The 18,545-nt window shown below is 37.9% G+C and overlaps 1 protein-coding gene across 6 annotated transcripts; it reads left to right on the top strand.

The window, feature by feature from the left end:
• The first annotated feature begins 66 nt into the window (after window positions 1–66).
• Window positions 67–18,545, top strand: LOC120017166 (mediator of RNA polymerase II transcription subunit 13-like). 6 transcript variants are annotated; one of them, XM_038870291.1, is made up of 23 exons: window positions 67–394; window positions 884–957; window positions 1,096–1,235; window positions 1,357–1,443; window positions 1,734–1,821; window positions 1,930–2,010; window positions 4,034–4,111; window positions 4,232–4,311; window positions 5,238–5,316; window positions 5,452–5,769; window positions 6,070–6,129; window positions 6,808–7,054; window positions 8,385–8,433; window positions 8,515–8,654; window positions 9,168–10,541; window positions 11,307–11,571; window positions 11,648–11,786; window positions 13,109–13,196; window positions 13,331–13,409; window positions 13,695–13,990; window positions 14,193–15,300; window positions 15,679–16,050; window positions 17,511–18,545. In XM_038870291.1, exons 1-23 carry the CDS (start codon window positions 371–373, stop codon window positions 18,116–18,118), a joined length of 5,874 nt encoding a protein of 1,957 aa, XP_038726219.1. In that variant the 5' UTR covers window positions 67–370; the 3' UTR covers window positions 18,119–18,545. The 6 variants fall into 6 exon arrangements, with proteins under 6 accessions (XP_038726219.1, XP_038726216.1, XP_038726215.1 ...); XM_038870288.1 differs by having other exon boundaries at window positions 17,475–18,545; XM_038870287.1 differs by having other exon boundaries at window positions 8,385–8,654.

The following is an 18,545-nucleotide window of genomic DNA, read 5'->3' as shown; positions in this document are numbered from 1 at the left end:
GGCTGGCCTTACTGGTAGGGCAATTAAGGCCCATTTGTTCTGATAATAATACTATTTATACTTTAAAATTATTAGGAAAAAAAAGAAGCAAAAAAAGCGACGAGGGAGCATGAAGTCGAAGAAGACCAAACCGAACTGAATTTTCAAGTTTAACGTTCCGATTCTGGTTTCGATTGCAGAATTGCTTGCCTCCCTTGCTTCTTCTATGCATCTTCCTATCGGTTCTTTGCTTCTCGATTTGAAATTTGTTATAGGAGAATCAAAGAATCCACGTTCGGTGGCGGAACGAGCTGCCACCAGCACCGTTTGCACTCCGAGCAGCTTTTGGTGACAAAACTGAGTTGCAGTGAACGTTATTAAGATCTAAGTCATGTGGACGAATGTTTTCAAGATTGTATGTCTCTACACCTCTTCTACTTCTGTTTTCTCTCTTTTCAGATACTTGTGTTCCGATGGATTGCGCTGCTGAAAACCCTTGACTTGGTAGCCTTTAACCTGTATAGTCTCTCTGTATATATAAAACACGAGTGAGTGCCTATAGACTCGTATGTGCTTGTCTGTACTTTTCAGGAATATGGCAGTGTAATTTTTTTTTGTTTGTTAAAACTTTTTTGAAGAATAGGTTTATCATTATTGATTGGACAACTTTGCCCTTCACTTGCAATTGAATTTGGTCAACTAAGATTCTGTGTTTACTGGCTTCAGTTTTGATGAACGAGGATGTTGTGTTCAATTCCAAATTTCCAATGCGGAACATTAGGTTTACGGTTTAGTTTTTTTTTTTTTTATGTTGATTTCTGCTCATTTTAGCCGTATTATGTTATCGTAATTGAGGTTTGATATGAATTGTTGTTGAATTAAATTACGTTTGAAATTTCTATAGGTAGGTCTTCATCAACTATCGTGGTTCCAGTTTCTTCCTCAGGAATCTGATGACAATTCTTTACCTGACAAAAGGTTGGCATTGGGGGCTTCATTATATTTGTTATTTTCTTCCAGATTCTGAGGCATGCAGAGGATCAGATCTCTTTTGTTATTGGAATCAGATTGCTATTGCTCATAAATTTAAACATTTAAACTTTTGTGGTTGGACAGTGTGAAATCAGAGCAAAAAGATGCTGCCATGTTGCAGGTCATTTCGGCTCACCTGCAATTGCAGAAGGAGGGATTTTTCAGCACATGGACAAATTCTTTTGTTGGACCTTGGGATCCATCTCAAGGCTTGCATAATCCGGGTAAAAAAACACAAAATTTGGTTCACTGGCCATGTGCTCTCCTATTATCTTGTGTTAGAACAAAAATTGAAAGCTTATAAAGGTTTAAATCTGGCCATGTCTGTGTCCGATTGCTTCATAGATGAAAAAATCAAGCTTTGGCTTTTTCTTCCAGAACGCCATTCATCCGTTGTTGAGACTGCTCAACCTGCAGTTTCTAGGTTAAAAGGTAACATGTGTTCCTTTGTTACCTTGGTTGTTGTGTTGTATGATGGTACTGATATAAGTATGTGTGTATTTTTTGGAGATGCTTTTTATATGGTTGGTGCACGACAAATGGTAATGATAATTGTAGTTTTAGTCTAATTATTTATGGCCATATTAAGCTTATTGGTACTCTATCTAGTTGTGAGAAGTTATTTCTTTATACAACATAATGATATCTGATTAACAATAAAAAATTAATGATATCTCATCATCTCATTAATAATGTATTGATTTCAATACGGTTTGCGGAAGTTATCGCTTCTGGACTTTGGTTGGCTCCTGGGGACTCAGAAGAGGTTGCAGCCGCACTTTCTCAGGCTTTAAGAAATTGTATCGAGAGGTTGATTCTCGTTCATATTGTCATTTTTTTTTGAATGGAACTCACTCATATCATCATATATATATACCCAATGTTGTATTTTGACAATTACTCAATGGGCATTTACAGAGCACTAAGTGGACTTTCCTATGTGAGATTTGGAGATGTATTCACAAAATCTCATCCGTCTCATAGCGAAGAACCTTTGTGGTATGTATTATGTAGTATTATGTAGTATTAATATCGTATAAATAGTAGTAGAAGAATCAAAGTATGCAATAGTAGAAGAATCCAAGCATGTAATATACAGCATTGATATTATTGTTCTTTGTGTTATTCTTCACTCAATAAAATGCTTATATTTTGAAAAGCATAGGTGGTTCATGAATTATTTTCAATCCAGTAGCCAGTCATGCAACATATGTATTGCAAAAAAGTTAACAGAACTTCCGAAGTTTGTTCGTGGCATATATAATTCTGTGTGTGTTGATGTCTTCTTACTTAGGCTAAAATTTTGATGGCATGTCATCCATTTACAAGACAATTTACAAGACTGAAATGATGTAAAAGATTGTTTTGGAAGGTAATGGGATGCTTTTTTGGAAAATGGAAGTACAAGAGTTCTTCTTTAAATGAGAGTAGAAGTGTATTAACTCAACCTTATGACCCCACCTCCATCTCGCATGAGAAAAAGAAGAAGATATAACATATAAGACTTGTAACAACCGTTGTTTATCAACTATTTGAGATTTAAATCCTCAGATCTAGAATTAGATGTTTCTCTTTTTCTTTGATTACGTGGGTGCTCTTCAAGGAGAGGCCACATTCGCGCATCCTTGGATAACAAACCCAGATTTCCACTAGTAGGAATGATAGTTAAACCCAACGTATAGCAGGTGGGATTTGAGCATTAGACATACGAGCATATTGCCAGCCCTAGAATTCCCTTGCCTCTCTACTGAGCCTAGTCTATTAGGTCTGTATGATATGAACATAATTAGACAGTTTTAAAATCAGAAGACATAATTCTGAAATTCAAAGAACTTGATATAGGAATATTCCCTGTTATAGTGATAATATCCCAAGGGCGAACTCGTGGTCAAGTAATAAAGTTGCGGTGAAGCAACACAGAGGCATAGGTTCAGATCCTGGAAACAATCTCACTTCAATTGGTGGTGGGGGTGGGGGTAAGGCCATATGTCTTTCTTTTCCTTAGCCTACCTCCACTATGAACACCTTCTGCAATGTGTTGTTTACTTTTACCCATTGGGATAATGGATTGGATATGGCATTAACCATACCGAGAATGGGAAGTGATGTTATTGTATATTTATTCTCCCCATCCACACAGTTTCAGGAATTTGAAGTTGTGGCTTGCGGTTCTAGTCAAACCTTAAGTTAGGATGAGTACCCATTTTATATGCTATGGATGCAAGGAATTATTTTTATTGATGGGGAACCAGTGTAAGAGATTCATTCATTTGTGTCATTTTGATGTTCTATTGGTGCGAGGACAGTCATATATTCTAGTATGCTGCATCTTAGTTTGTCTTTTTGCCATTGCTTCAGGTTTCAGATGGTGTGATGTTTTACGTTCTGTTTTAGAAGATCTGGTGGAAGTAGACCGCTTTGTTCTTTTAGATTTCCTTTTTCTAGAATACATATTTCTTTTCCTTGTTAGATGCTTTTAATTTTATTGTCTTTTTTGTTAATTATTTGCATTATTTATTTGTAAGATGTGAAGGACTTGTTGCAGTTCTTTCAATAAGTGTGCTCTAATTACTGTTGACACTTACCTATGCTAATTGTCCATAAATGGTTTTACTTGTGAATTCTGGGATTATGTGTCTGTGTACATGATCATCGTCAATGCTAAGGGAATACAAACCAATATCAGAGTTGTTGGTTGCCCTTAGACCGACAACTGCCCAACTATGACACCTCAATGCATTAAGTTTAATATAAATTGTGAAACTTGTTTACTATATGATTGGATTTCTCCTTTTCTCTTTTGATTTCTTTCATTCTATTTTACTTGTATTATTATTATCTAAGAGAAATGGGACATTATTATTATTTGGTCCTTTATTTCTTGAAATTTTATTTCTTCTTTCTTTATCTATTTTTTTTCCAAGTTCAAGATTTGTTCTTGTCCAGTTAGCTTTGGTATATGAATTTGGTGGGATCCCATTCAGTTTTTGTTTCGGCTTACTATTGATATGGCTTTTGCTAGGAGACGGCAGCCCGTGGTGGAGTTCATCTTTGCTGCAACTGAAGAGGCAATCTTTGTCCACGTCATAATGTCTGCAAAGTTCGTTAGATTTCTCACCTTAATTAGTATAGTGGTTCCTGAGTTATCTGTCATCTTTGGCTCGTTATAAAATTTTCCTGGCCCTGCAGAAAAATTGATATTTTTCTTATTTGCTTCTAGGCATATTCGTGCACTTTCTAGTGGTGACATGGAACAGTTGTTAACGCGTTCATCTAACAGATCTGGTTACGGACTTCCAGGTTCGTGTAAATTCTTTGATAGTATTCTGATACCGTGACTGACTTTAATGCCCAGTATGCTAACATGGAGATTAAGAATGTTAATGATAGTTACTTTGCCATTAAACCCAATAAGTTAAGTTGTTGATTTGGGCATTTCACAATATTTATACCAAATTCTAACACTCCCCCTCACGGTACGCTGGACAAATCTGACGGCCCAACATGTGCACAACAAAGAAGGCCCAACACTAGAGGTCTACTCTTACACAAAGGCCCACACTTGGGGCAACAAAAAATGAGAGCTTAAATTGTGGAAGCTAAGGTTTGAACATAGGACCTCCCACTCCGATACCATGCTAAGACTAGTTACTTTGACATTCAACTCAATAAGTTAACTTGTTGTTGGGTTGACGTCTCACATCGTTTATACCATATTCTAACAAAGAATCGTTGCATTAGAGTTGAGAGAAGAGCTAAAGCAGGGAGACTAAAGAATATGTTTGAAAATAATTTTAAGTCCATTATTGTTTTTGGCTTTTTGCACGTAAGATTCTTTTCTGGCCATGTGGAGAGGGTGGGAGGAAGCTTTTTTTGCTTCCTGCAGGTGGGCAATGGTTTTGTACAAAAATTATGCTCATTATGGATGGGTAATGAATTTCCAAAATTCTTCATTTCACTGAAGCCCTGCATAGAGTGTCAGTTAACTGCTAACCAAAGTAATGGAAGTGATCTAACCATTCTGACACTTATATGTCTGTTGCTTATCCGTTACTTTCATGTGTATCCAACTGGTATTTAACTTGACGTCTGTTGCATATTCAGTCTTCACTGGAGTTTGTCTACCTTCTTTCCATTTTGAAATTTGTTTACAAATCACTATGCATGGATCATAGATATCCTACTTTGGCTATACTTCTAAATCTGCTTTATATGGTCTTTGGCAGTGATTGTTTCTCCTCATGGAATGCGTGGTTGGCTCACAGGATGTTGCCCAAATGATCTTGTCAAACAAGTGTATTTGAGGTGACTTCATTTCTGGCCTATTATTCGTTTCATCACTTGATTTTTCTTCTTCTGCAATCATCTAAAGACAACGGTACTTGAAGTAACCTTTTCTTCTGTTATATAAGTATATAACCCGCTTTGACAATTCTGCAGATCCAGGACATCAAATGGATCTATTATACAGCATTATGTTTCTCAAGGTTCTGGTTGTCAGCTGAGGGGACAAAATTGCTATGTTGAAGTTACAATTGGTTGCCCTAGATCTGAAAGTGAGAAGGCACTGCAATCAAACTCAAATTCCATCAGGAATTTACCTAGGTATAATGTTGCAGAATCTCCTGTGGTTGGAAGAGGTGACCAGAAGGTATCACCAGATCATTTATTGGCAAGAGAGAGAACATTTATCTATCCCGCTGAGGCAGTGGTTGTCCCCGTCTTACAAACACCATTTGCCAAATCTTCATTGAAGAGGTATGTTCACGCTTTCCAAAACTTGTTAATCCAATATGTTGAGAAGCGCTTTGATAATCATACATGCATTTTACTACTCCTAAATAATTTTGTGGAGTCAAGCTAATAATACTAATCCCATTTCTACTCTTACACTTAACCGATACCTTGTATAACTAGAGTTTTTGCAATCCTAACCAATTTTTTTTTGATGGTTACCAACATGCTTACTCAAGCATTGGTGGTTTCACTGGAGCTTTGGGTTTGCTTATACCTAGTCCTGCATATTTCTCAAACTTACATGATGGTTTGAACTTGCAGATTTTGGCTGCAAAACTGGATAGGGCCATCTTTGCCTGGTTCATCTTTCTTTGTGCATTGGTTGGTACTGTTTCTTAGACTTATCATTGTTCTGTCATTGCTCGAGGAATTGTTGCTTTGATATCTCGTTTGATAATAGACCAGAAAAAAGGCTTCGATATTTGGGCAACATCTTGTGACCCAACCGCATATTCGTACTTTCTGATAAGTGAAATGGTTTCGTCTATAAAACTTTGCTATAATATGTTCTAGACTTAGATCAGAGCTTTGAGCTTTCCTATGGGTTTGATTAGATCTGACATAGCTGAGTCTTGGTTTTTCCGTTGGCAATGACATAGTCACTTGGATGACCAACACCTTCATTGGCTGCGCTCCAATTTCCTTTTTATTGGAGCACCTCTTAGGAAATTATGGCCGAGACTAAGTATCTAAAAGGCTAAAATATTATATATATATATATATATATACACACACACACACGGACCTTGGTCTATTAAAAGGCGTTCATATGAATTTTATCTTTGATGAGGTGGTGGTTTATTTGTTCTATTCCTCTGTAAAAGCTATCTATGATCCCTTTTGGTATTATGAGATTCAGAGATTCTTATCGGTAGCCATTGTCTATTTAATGTCATTCGTTAATTTTTTGTTGCTTGTTTGTTTGTGTAATGTGAAATTCTTTTGGATTAGGCTATGAATTTTCAAGTTCCTCTTTTCATGTTACTTCTGTTTCTACAGTGCTGGCAATGCAGTGTCTATGCATGGATCTTGGATTGAGACCAGCGGAGTACACATGGAGTGCAGTTACAACAGCAGTAGCAATAGTAATAGTAGCAGTGTTAGCTCAATTAGCAGCAGCTCCAGTGATAGTGAATATAAGATGACTACTGGTTCTGGAGACCTTGAGGCTGATGCAGATTCATTAACATGTCGAAAGTCCGGTTTATCTTCTAGTGATCAGATAGAAAACGATTCCTCCAAATTGGTACTGCTATTAGTTTATATTCTTTTGTTGGAAGTATCTCTTCTATCTTCATATGCTAATTTCTATAATCTATTCAATATTTATGTCATTTGCAATTAAAAAACCATGCGTATCTATCTTTATATTTGAGAAAGCCACTCGAGCCACTATCAAAGATGCTATAGGCAAACATCATATGTGTCTAAACGTACGAGCTTCTGTACACATTAGATCTAAGTTTTACATTATTTTCCTTTATTAAAATTACAACATAGAATATTGTAATTTTAGTAGTTGATTTTTGTTGTGTTTTTTGTTTTGGACTCTGTGTGTTTAGAGTTGCGGTAGTGCAACATGGAAATTGCCGCTCCCCATATTATGTGAGGGTAAGGTATGTGTACATCCTATCTGCTCCCAAACCCAGCCACTGCACAAGAGCTTTGTGTACAGAAGTACCATTGGATACAACTAAATTCGTAATATTATATCAGTGAATTATTGATCATTTGTACGAGACTTCATAAAGCCTTCTTTTGCATTTTCTTTTCTGAACGATTGACTAATTTTTTTGGCTTTTTTTTGCCCCTCCTCTGGGTTCTGAATTGGTTTTTGCGAATCAGCTTTAATACATGTTATCTAATCTTAGATTTACATGTTTCCTTTTCATAACTTATATGATTTATTGTTCAGACACACAAATTGTATTTCTGATCTAAATAAAATGGGTTTTGACTACCAGACGAAAAAATGTGCTGGAGAGATTTTTTACTGAATGTTAACTGTTAAAATTAGTACTTTGTCATTCAACCCAATAAGTTAACTTGTTGGTTTGGGGCGTTTCACACCTTTTATATATATTCTAACACTCTCCCTCACATGTGGGCTGGGCAACTCCGACAGCCCAACACTAGAGCAACAACAAACACACAATGGCCCATGCTTGGGGCAATAATAAATGGTGGTTTTAAATTGCGAAAGCTAAGGTTCGAATGCAAGACCTCTCACTCCGATTCCATGTTAAGATTAGTTACTTTGTCATTTAACCAAATAAGTTAACTGGTTGGTTTGGGGCGTTTCACACCTTTTATATATATTCTAACATTAACCAACCATGCTGTTCTTTTCATCTATGAGCATTTTTATTCCTTGTTCTTATTATCTGCACATCAATATTATCTTTTATGCTGCTCACTGCTGCTGCTTGTGAAAGGAATCAAAGTTTTATGTTTCGAGGGCACTTCAGGAATTATTTAAGGGCATTTGAATCTATTAGCTTCAAAGTGGTGTCTTTTTTGGCGGTCTGATATGATTCAGAAATGAGCAATCTAAGTTATTTTCACTTTCTGGGCAGGGTTTGAAGCGCCCTCGAGCAAGTACAGCAGAGTCATTTGGTCAAGCGGGTACGGTCACTAATGCTCACATGCAAGATGCATACAAATCTGATTTTGGTTCTGGAGAAGTAAACAATTCAGATATCACAGGAGTTGCAAATGAGCAGATAGGATCTCATTGGGATTGGGATGATGACGACAAAGGTATAGGCATGGATATCCAAGCTCTACTCTCCGAGTTTGGAGATTTCGGGGACTTTTTTGAGAATGATGTTTTACCTTTTGGGGAGGTAATACGTTATAAATCTCAGCTATTTGAGTGAAGTGGTTTATGCATTAGTTGTATCAGTTTTATCCTTTTCATGGCACTGAAATAGTATAGTGCTCTGACATGTCCACATAGACATAGTAGGAAAGTAGAACAGTTTTACGTGACTGAAGTATTCGATATACTTGAAGTCAATCTCTAGGGAAACTTTTCTGTTTGTATATCAACTAATACTTTGTAATCTCAAGACTTTGAAGGTTTTGCTTAGGTCAAGTTCAGTGTTCTCCCAACACCCACCCACCATCGCATCCCTTCCCCCTCCCCCTCCCAAAAAAAACCCCGTCTCCCCTCCTCTCTTAACACTTTATTTATGTGTGTTCTCTTGCCTTTGAGGTGATCGTTGTTTGGGGCTATGTTTCCTGGGTGCCTCACCTTTCTGCGTTTCCCTTTTTTTCATAGATAATTTCAATCTGTTAAATATTCTTCTCTAGAAAAACTCCTGTTAGATCTTACTTTTGTCTTTTCTTTCTTGAAGCCTCCTGGAACTGCAGAGTCACAAGCTCTAATGTTCCCTGCTCCAGAATGTGGAGATGTTGATGGCAGCCCAGGCATGGTGGATGTTTCAAATCAGATGCTTTTACCTGTAGGTTTTCCAACTTTTGATAACTTTAATACTCCTCCCGCAGTCACTGAGGAGTGTGTGAGCAAAAATCAAGAAGTGGAAAACAGTGGAATGAGCATTGCCATTGATCCAATTGACTGCCCTCCAGCTTCTTTGACAAGTGAGTTTGATCATCTAATTAAAGCTGAAGCTTTGATGACATTTGCTCCGGAGTATGGAGCAGTTGAGACCCCTACCAGTGAGTTATCTTTATCTAAATTCAGAAACCCATATGTCCCAAAATCATGTAAACTGGAGAGCTCAAATTCAAGCCCAAACAATTACGTTTATGGTGCGACACCGCCTTCTTCACCCTGCTTAGATGTATCAGATGAGAAGACTGGCACTGTTGTCAATCCAAAAATCTGCCCTGGAAGACATGATGCAAACGGTATTCGTCAATCAGGTAAATATTACATTTATGTGGACAGTGGGAAAATGAAACAAGATAAGAAATTATTCACCAACAATGGTGGCACTGCTGCTAGTGATGGAATGGCGACATCTGCATTGTCAACTTTCAATTCTACAAATGCTGTGAATTCCATCCAGAGTAAAATATCTGAAGGAACATCAGCAACAGAGCATATCCTCTTATCTACGAAAACTGTCCTGGCTACTGAAGTTGAATGCATTATGTTCCAAGCTTCTATGTGCAAGATGAGGCACCTACTCTTATCATCCAGTATACCTGCACCTCCTAGCTTGAGTTGGTTAACTGGAAGCACTGTTTTGAATCAGCTGGCTGGTGACTGTAGTACAATGACTGACAATGTATCTAGCTGGTATGAAGTGAAGAAAAAAGAATCTATACCAGTTAGAATAGCTGGTGATTTTGATGGTGTTGTTCAAGATGGGCATTTGAGTGCACCTGTTGGTGTTTGGCGTTCTGTTGGAGTTGCTAACGTATCAAAACCTACTAATTCACCAAGTATTGAAGTTATCCCATCTTTGCCTCATCACGCATTCACTGAGGAAGGCATTCTCTCTTACCAGCAGACACAGCACCTAATGGAGCTTCTTGATGGCTTGCCATTACTAGTCCAGCAAGCTACATCTTTTGTTGATGTGGCTTTGGACACAGATTGTGGCGATGGCCCTTATGGTTGGCTTGCATTGCAAGAGCAATGGAGGCGGGGTTTCTCATGTGGTCCGTCAATGGTCCATGCAGGATGCGGGGGAACTTTGGCTTCTTGTCATTCATTGGACATTGCTGGTGTGGAGTTAATTGATCCTCTTTCTGCAGATGTGAGCTATTCTATGTCATTCGAATGCTAATTTATCTTTCAATTGCTTATTTCCCGTATCAAGTTGGTTCTGTTATTAGGTGATAAGTACTTGTTGTGGATCATGCTTATGCTATTAAAGCCTTGCTTGTAGCGTCAAGTGCAGCACAGAAAGATATGGAGCATGGACTTTTATTGTTAATTGTTGATTGACATCATCTCTAGAGTCTAGATTTTTTATGGTGTCACATGCCTGTGATGCTTCTGATGTGAGGCTAAAATTTGCAATTACATCAACCAAATGGAGTACCCCACTAAGCCCGGTTGAATGGGAGTGGGACTTTGGGTCCAGCCATAAACTCAGAGGACTTGGATTTGAATCTTGTGTGGTTTCTAATGATACTTCATTTATGCATTATCAACTCTTTCTTATCTATTAATTTGTTGGAGGATACTTTTGACATTCTAAATTATTTTTATTAAAAATGAATAGTGTCTGTTTTATTGGTGTTCCTGGCGATATCTTTGTGTTTATACTAAGCAATTCTCAGGTGAGCAATTTACTGGTTTGGTTTTAGGACTTTTGATTAGACTTATACATTAAAGCTGTTTCATCATTTTCCTGTCCACTCTTCTTAAGTGACATCCATGCATATCCCTAGTTTTTTATGGGTGTTTCTCAGAAACACTATTTGTGGATGACAACACCATGATTGCTTATATTTTCATTTAGCTATTATTTGGGGCTCTAGTTGTTATGATCCTTATCAATATTGTTCCTTTCCAGATTCATCCTTCTTCTGTGATCAGTTTGCTGCAGTCTGAAATCAAAACAGCCTTAAAAACTGCATTTGGAAATTTAGTTGGTCCCTTGTCTGTCATAGATTGGTGCAAAGGACGCAGTCAATCATGTGATACACCAATGACTGGGGATGGATCTTTTGCAGAGTCCAATATAAGTGAATACCGAGATTCTTCAAGTACTTTTACTTCATCTGTTGGAGAACCAATGAGTCCAACTCAGTCTTCTGCTGGATCTTCTACCCTCAAAGGTATACAAGTACTTGTGTTGTGTGGACACAGTGGGAATGAATTTCCACATACTAAGCAGATTCTCCTGTGATGCAGTTACCAGTGCAACAGATGGGTCAAAAGTGGATGAGACATGCCAAAGAAGATCAAGCCAAGAAATAGAGTTGGAGCAGCAATTGTGCTGTCGTCTTAGACCAACGCTTTCTGTTCTGCCTTCACCTGCGATACTTGTGGGGTATGCATTCTAGTCAGTGTTTTTCCTTTCCAAATGTGGATCTGATATATTAGATTACAAATTTAGCATTTCTTGCAAGATGGAGAGGCTGATGTAAAATAACAGCATGCCATGCATCCACAAACAAGTTAGTCTTGAATAATCAAATTTGAACTGATTAATTTTACGGGAATACAACTCTAACAGGTTTTCTTAGTTTCCTTCAATTTATGCTCCTGTAGGTTATTTTCCTGTGGAGAGTGGAGTCCAATTATTTTTACTTATGTTCTTTCTTTTGATATTGTAGCCACATCTTTATTTTTTAAGAGAAACTATCATACTGACAATATAACTAAGATGTATTTCTATTCTCCACTCTTGGTTTGTATTTGGCATCGCTGTTTGTTGGAAAGATGGGGAACTCAGATAAGTATAGGTTTCGGAAACTTCCTCCCTGTTTCGAATAAAAGCTTTTTGTAATTATGTGATGAGTTTGCTTTTGTTTTTTCATGGTTTTCAGCAGTAAATATTTATTGGAAGATGTTGAAATTGAACCCTTCAGCTCCCACAAAGTTCATCGATAGATTTTTTTCTTCTTCTTAAAAAGAAGTTTTTTAAGGTGGAACCATCACATTGTTCAAATCTCTTTTCACAACCCTGCAATATGTTTGAGCATGATTAAGAGCATGTGTAGACGATTATTGATCTTACTTGATAAGAACAATATGTCTAATATAGAAAGTTTTCTTTACATTAGTTGCAAGATGGGAAATCAAAAGAAAAGAAGTTTTATCAAATTTCCATAAAATTTACTGAATCTAGTAGTTATTCAGCTTAGTGATCTACTTAGGCTACGTATCTAATTCTTTGGAAGGTGGAGGAAATACAGTATTAGGAAGAAGTGGACTTGGAAGTAGTGTTGTTGTGGATTAGTTCAGGAATTGATCGCATCATTTGATTTTGAAATGATTCCTTCTGCTCATGTTTCTATATCTGGTGGAGAGAATAGTCTAGACGAGTTTTTATTTAGATGATAGTGTTGATTGGATTATTTTTATTTTGGCATATTAGTTAAAGTGCAAAGTTGTTCAGGATTCTTTTAGATGATCTGCTATCCTTATTTTGGTGTGGAATTAAAGCATGAAGACACGTGTGTTGGTTTTGCTGCATAAGTATCGCATTATATTATGGTGTTAATGGACTAATATAGCTTGCTTCTGTTGTCTTTTAAGTTCAATAAATATGTCTAAAAGTTATGAGGGTTAAATTTTTTCTGCTGTGTAACTTTATCAATTGTTTGCTTACACAATCCCAATCTCCAATTAATCTGATTTATGTTATAGGTTCCAGGATGATTGGCTTAAGACATCGGCATGCTCTTTACAACACTGGGAGAAGGCTCCTCTCGAACCATATGCTATGCAAAAGCGTGTAATATTCTCAGAACTAATTGCAACTAGCATTACTGAGACAACTATGGATCTACTTTCCCTCTCCCATCTCCCCCTAATTCTGAATATTAACTTTTGCCAATGATACTGCAACCCTGTGATCGATTCCTGCAGATTAGTTACAACGTTATATGTCCAGACATTGATCCCCTAATTTCTGCTGCTACCGACTTTTTCCAACAGCTGGGAACTGGTAAGCGAATTTTTTGGCTTCAAGTCCTAACATGAAGCGTTTGTTTGACTTCCAAATGCATGTAAAATTGGAGTCTTGTACACGTCTTTTCATGTTACTAATACAGTAATACATACTACATGCTTATTATGCGTACTTGTAGTTTTGTTTTTTCTTCTCTTTAAAACAAAAAAAAGGTTTTACTTATATTTCAATTTCACTAATTTTTGAATGAAAAATAAAGAATCTTCTTTACTTTTGTTGAGTTGATTTTCTCAATTTTACCTTGCGCTTTGTCTTCCTTAGTTTACGGGACATGCAGACTGGGAACTCATTCACCTCATAGCTTGGGAAACCAGATGGAAATTGACTCTGGGAAATTGTCATCTTCTGGTTTTGTTCTACTTGACTGCCCGCGTTCAATGAAGATTGAAAGCAGTGATGCATCCCTTGTGGGATCAATAAGCGATTATTTACTGTCTCTGTCAAACGGTTGGGATATGACAAGTTATCTTAAGTCTCTTACGAAGGCTATTAAAGCTTTGAAGATTGGTCAATGCTTACCCACAAATCCAAAAGAAGGAATTAGTAGTCCTTGCATGGTAAGTGCCAAGTCCTATTAGTCTTTGCTAATTTCTTAAAATTTAATTTTTCGCTTCTCGTTTCTCCTAAACTTGTAAACTTTAAGTACTGGTTTTAGTGTTATGTTCTGCTCATTCTTTTCTGAAATGCATGCAAACTCCTGTAGGGATTACACAGTAAACTTTTCTGGCACTGAGTCCTGTTTTTTCCTTAAACGTGTAGGTTATCTATGTAGTCTGCCCCTTCCCTGAGCCTAACGCGGTTCTACAAACAGTTGTTGCATCTTCTATTGCTGTGGGATCGGTTATTCTTGCACCAGAGAGAGAAAGAAGATCTGTATTGAAGAGTCAGGTTGAGAAGGCACTAAGCTGTTCTGCAGCTGTCGATGAAGCATTGGTATCAAATGTTCTTGCATTATCAGGATTCAGTATTCCTAAATTAGTATTGCAGATTATTACAGTTGATGCCATATTCAGGGTTACAACACCAGCTCTTAATGACCTTGTCATTCTAAAAGAGACTGCTTTCACCATATACAACAAAGCGAGGCGAATTCCTCGAGGATCCTCTAATGATGCCATCCCATCATCATTGTTATCCACTAGATCACATTCAGTTTTGACACAAATGGCTCCTATTCCCGGGATGTGGAAGGACTGTCTTGGTCCTCGAGTCACTGGAACTTCTCTTCCCAGAGAGGGTCAAATAGATGCTGGTTTGAGATCTGGTAGCTGGGACAATTCGTGGCAAACAACTAGATCTATGGGTTCAAACTGTGATCCAAACAGAAATGGAGAATCTGTTGTCCATGATGAGATTCGTTATATGTTTGAACCACTTTTTATCCTTGCGGAACCCGGTTCTTTAGAGCATGCAGTATCACCTTCAGCTCTTGGTAACTTAGCCTCTGAATCTTCAAAGCCATTAGTTGATGATGGTAGTGGAGGCTTCATCCAAAGCACTGGTTCAGCAGGAACTACGGATACCGGACTGGGATCACAACTTGATTTACCTGAGCCTGATGGCTTTGGGTCTGGCTGTCAAAGGACTCTTGCAAGCCTGCATTGTTGCTATGGATGGACAGAGGATTGGCGCTGGTTGGCATGTGTCTGGACAGATGCCAGGGGAGAATTGCTAGACAGCCACATATTTCCTTTTGGTGGAATTAGCAGTCGGCAAGACACAAAGGGTTTGCAATGCCTGTTTGTGCAAATTCTTCATCAAGGCTGTCAGATACTTCAGGCATGCTCCTCATCTGATACCGATGCTGCCAAACCTAGGGATTTCATGATTGCACGTATTGGAAGTTTCTATGAGCTTGAATACCTAGGTAATCGAATTTATTTCATCATCTTGTATTTCTCTTTTTCTGTCTTATGTAGGGAAAAAAGCCATTTTAGGTATTGAGTTGTTCCATTGTTTCTAGTCTGTTGTGGCAATTGAAGGTAACTCCTTGTCAAATGTGTTACATTTAGATTTACAGTGTGTATGAGTACTAGTTACACAGTGTTTGTTGGTGGTTTAATTACATTCTTTTTTAATCTGCTTTGCCTGATGAGGACTGTGTGGCCTTATATAAATAGTAATGTCTATCCTGTTGAAAGACCTCTCGGATGAGATGATTATTTCTCCAGATTTTTTTTCATTTTTTCAATTTGAAATTTGGCTTGACATTGTATTGTTTGGTTTCTGCTATGTCATTAAACAGAGTGGCAGAAAGCCATTTATTCAGTTGGGGGATCTGACGTAAAGAAATGGCCCCTGCAACTGCGGCGATCTGTGCCTGATGGGATGCCTGCCAACAATAATGGGTCTTCCTTGCAGCAACAAGACATGAGCTTGATCCAAGATAGAACTCTCCCCTCCTCACCTAATCCATTATATAGCCTTCATTCAAAGACCTCTGGCTTTATGAAAGGTGTTTTAGGACAACCCAATACGAGAAAGCAGCTTATGGGCTCACATGTAGTGGCTGACAACTCCAGAGGGATGCTTCAATGGGTGCAGAGCATTAGTTTTGCTGCGATCTCAATGGACCATTCTTTGCATTTAGTTTTGCAAGCTGATTCACTGTCTTCCGGTAAGCTTTCATTCTCCCTTCTCCTTCCATTTTTCATTTCTTTTGGATCACAGTTTGAACCAATAGATCTATGTGTGAGCCTGTAACTACATCATTGTTATACATTCTTTATTGTGCACGTGTTAGACCGTTGGATTGCCCAGCCCACACGGGAGGAGTGTTAGAATATGTATAAATGATGTAAAATGCCCCAACCCTACAAGTTAACTTATTGGGTTGAATGGAAAGTAACTAATCTTAACAATCATTATTACATTATTTCTGGATGCAATGTTGTAGTTCTGTCCTGCCTAGGAATGGAGTGTCTAAGCACCTAGAAGACATTAGCTTTAAACTGAAGTGTGAAAATGTATGCATGCACAAATGTAATTACAGTCGAATTGATACTTCCAACAATTGAAACTTGAATTTTGTTACAGGCGAACATGTGGCCCAGTGATAGAGTTGCAGGGGTGCAACCTAGAGGTCACATAGTCAATTCCTGAAAACAGCCTCGCTATATATTATGTGGTGCACACTACAGGATCCCTGTGCAAGGGTGTTGTTTACCTTTACCCTTATTGAGGTTATTATTAGAACTCCGTTGTCAGTATAATTTGGATCAAAAGGATTTGATTTATTATAAGCCATGTTATGATCCAACTGAACATCCATTAGTATGGCAGGGAAAGTGATTTTGGTTTCAGCAGCTGTCTAAAATCTCCTGCTTGAATTAAATTAAGTTGGGACTTGGTATTAGGTTAGTTTTCATTGAAAGCTGTCATATCGAAGACACTTTTTATATTTTCTGCCATGATATGCTTAATTTATGCTTTTGTCATTCTGATATTGTTAATTTCTCGAAAGTGCAACATCAATTAATGCGTGCACGATTAAGTATGACTTGCATATGTTATCAGCTTTATCGCACTCATGCATTCCCAATGAAATGCATGATCATACCTGTTCAGCAGAGTGTGCAATTTTCTTTGTCTGGTAGAATAAACAAAGGAAAATAAAATTTTTATGAAAGAACACTATAAATAAATCCCGATTAACAAGATTGTGAGGACTGAAGCATCTAGATGAAAATTTGCTTGGTTGGGGTTCTATATTAAGAGACCAAGTCTACTAATGTAGCTGAACGAGAGAAAAAAATCTGATTCCTAGATCCAGCACAACTTTGAGCCCAAATCCACCACCTTTAAAACCTGTTTCCAACCCATTCAGCTGGGCATTTGAAAGTGGAAAAAACTACCTTATGAGAGTAAATCTTGGTTTTTATTGAAGAAATTGACCCTTGAAAATGGTACATAATCATGTGATTTTGTTGTTAACACTATTTTTTTTATTTTTTTTTTGGCTGTGTAGTTGTTGATACAATGGCAAGGTCCTTTCCTCAGAGAGATCCTTTGCTTGTCATCTCTGAGTTAATAATTTTTAAGGTTCTTTGGTAGGTATTGATGGCAAGTCTGGTGCAGGAGGAACTCAGGGTGTTAATGGCATGGGGCCATCTTGCTATCTGGAAGGGTTCACTCCAGTTAAATCTCTTGGCTCAACATCTGCAGCTTATATGTTAATTCCATCCCCTAGCATGCGCTTCCTCCCACCAACACCTCTTCAGCTTCCCACATGCCTAACTACAGAGTCGCCACCTCTTGCCCATCTCCTTCACAGCAAGGGCTTTGCGATTCCCCTTTCCACTGGTTTTGTGGTTTCAAAAGCTGTACCTTCAATGAGGAAAGACTGTAGGAGTAACTCAAGAGAAGAATGGCCTTCGGTTCTTTCAGTCAGCCTCATTGATTATTATGGAAGTAATAATGTTCCTCGGGATAAACTTCTCAGGGGAGTCATGAAACAGGGAGGGCGTACTCCAAGCTCGGAAGCTAAAGATTTTGAAATTGAGACCCATTTCATCCTCAAGTCTATTGCAGCAGAGATTCATGCCCTGTCATGGATGACTGCGAGCCCGGCCTATTTGGAAAGACGAACTGCACTGCCATTCCATTGTGACATGGTTTTAAGATTGAGAAGGTTGCTTGATTTTGCTGAGAAAGAGCTCTCACGGCAGCCGGACAGCTCATGCTAACAACCGCGAAGTCAATAACGTTTAACACATGAAAATTGAGGTAATGAAGGATCAGGGTGGTTTTCGTCCTATATTCTTCAAACTATATTGTAATTTGTAGATGCACATGTTGCTTGCTGATTCTAGGCAGGCCTTTTTGAGGCCTCAGATATAGATGTTACAGTAATATGGAAACTGGAAAGTAGTAGTCAGATCAAACCAATGCGGTAAGTTGTAGATTGTGCAAAATGTAAATGATTTTATAGGGTTACTCATTGGAACTCTAGGACTGTAGGACAGCTTGATTAGAAAACATGGTTGGAGGTGGAGCATTTTTTTCTTTTGTAGAAGAGCAAATGTTGGGCTACCTCTACATTTTTTTTTTTCTGCTCTCTTTTGCTAGTACTTTGCAACATAGCGTTCAGTATCTGAAAAATCTTTCATTAGA

The sequence above is a fragment of the Tripterygium wilfordii genome, chromosome 15, assembly GCF_013401445.1.
Source record: "Tripterygium wilfordii isolate XIE 37 chromosome 15, ASM1340144v1, whole genome shotgun sequence".
NCBI classification, from domain to species: Eukaryota; Viridiplantae; Streptophyta; class Magnoliopsida; order Celastrales; family Celastraceae; genus Tripterygium; species Tripterygium wilfordii.
This window is presented reverse-complemented; position numbering and strand designations above follow the sequence as displayed.

What these genes read in the sequence shown, in the direction of transcription:
- LOC120017166 (XM_038870285.1), top strand. Translation starts at nt 371, where the DNA reads ATGTGGACGAATGTTTTCAAGATT. An exon ending in AATTCTTTACCTGACAAAAG is followed by an intron (nt 958 to 1,095) that starts GTTGGCATTGGG and finishes GTGGTTGGACAG; the next exon opens with TGTGAAATCAGAGCAAAAAG. An exon ending in GCCAAATCTTCATTGAAGAG is followed by an intron (nt 5,770 to 6,069) that starts GTATGTTCACGC and finishes TTGAACTTGCAG; the next exon opens with ATTTTGGCTGCAAAACTGGA.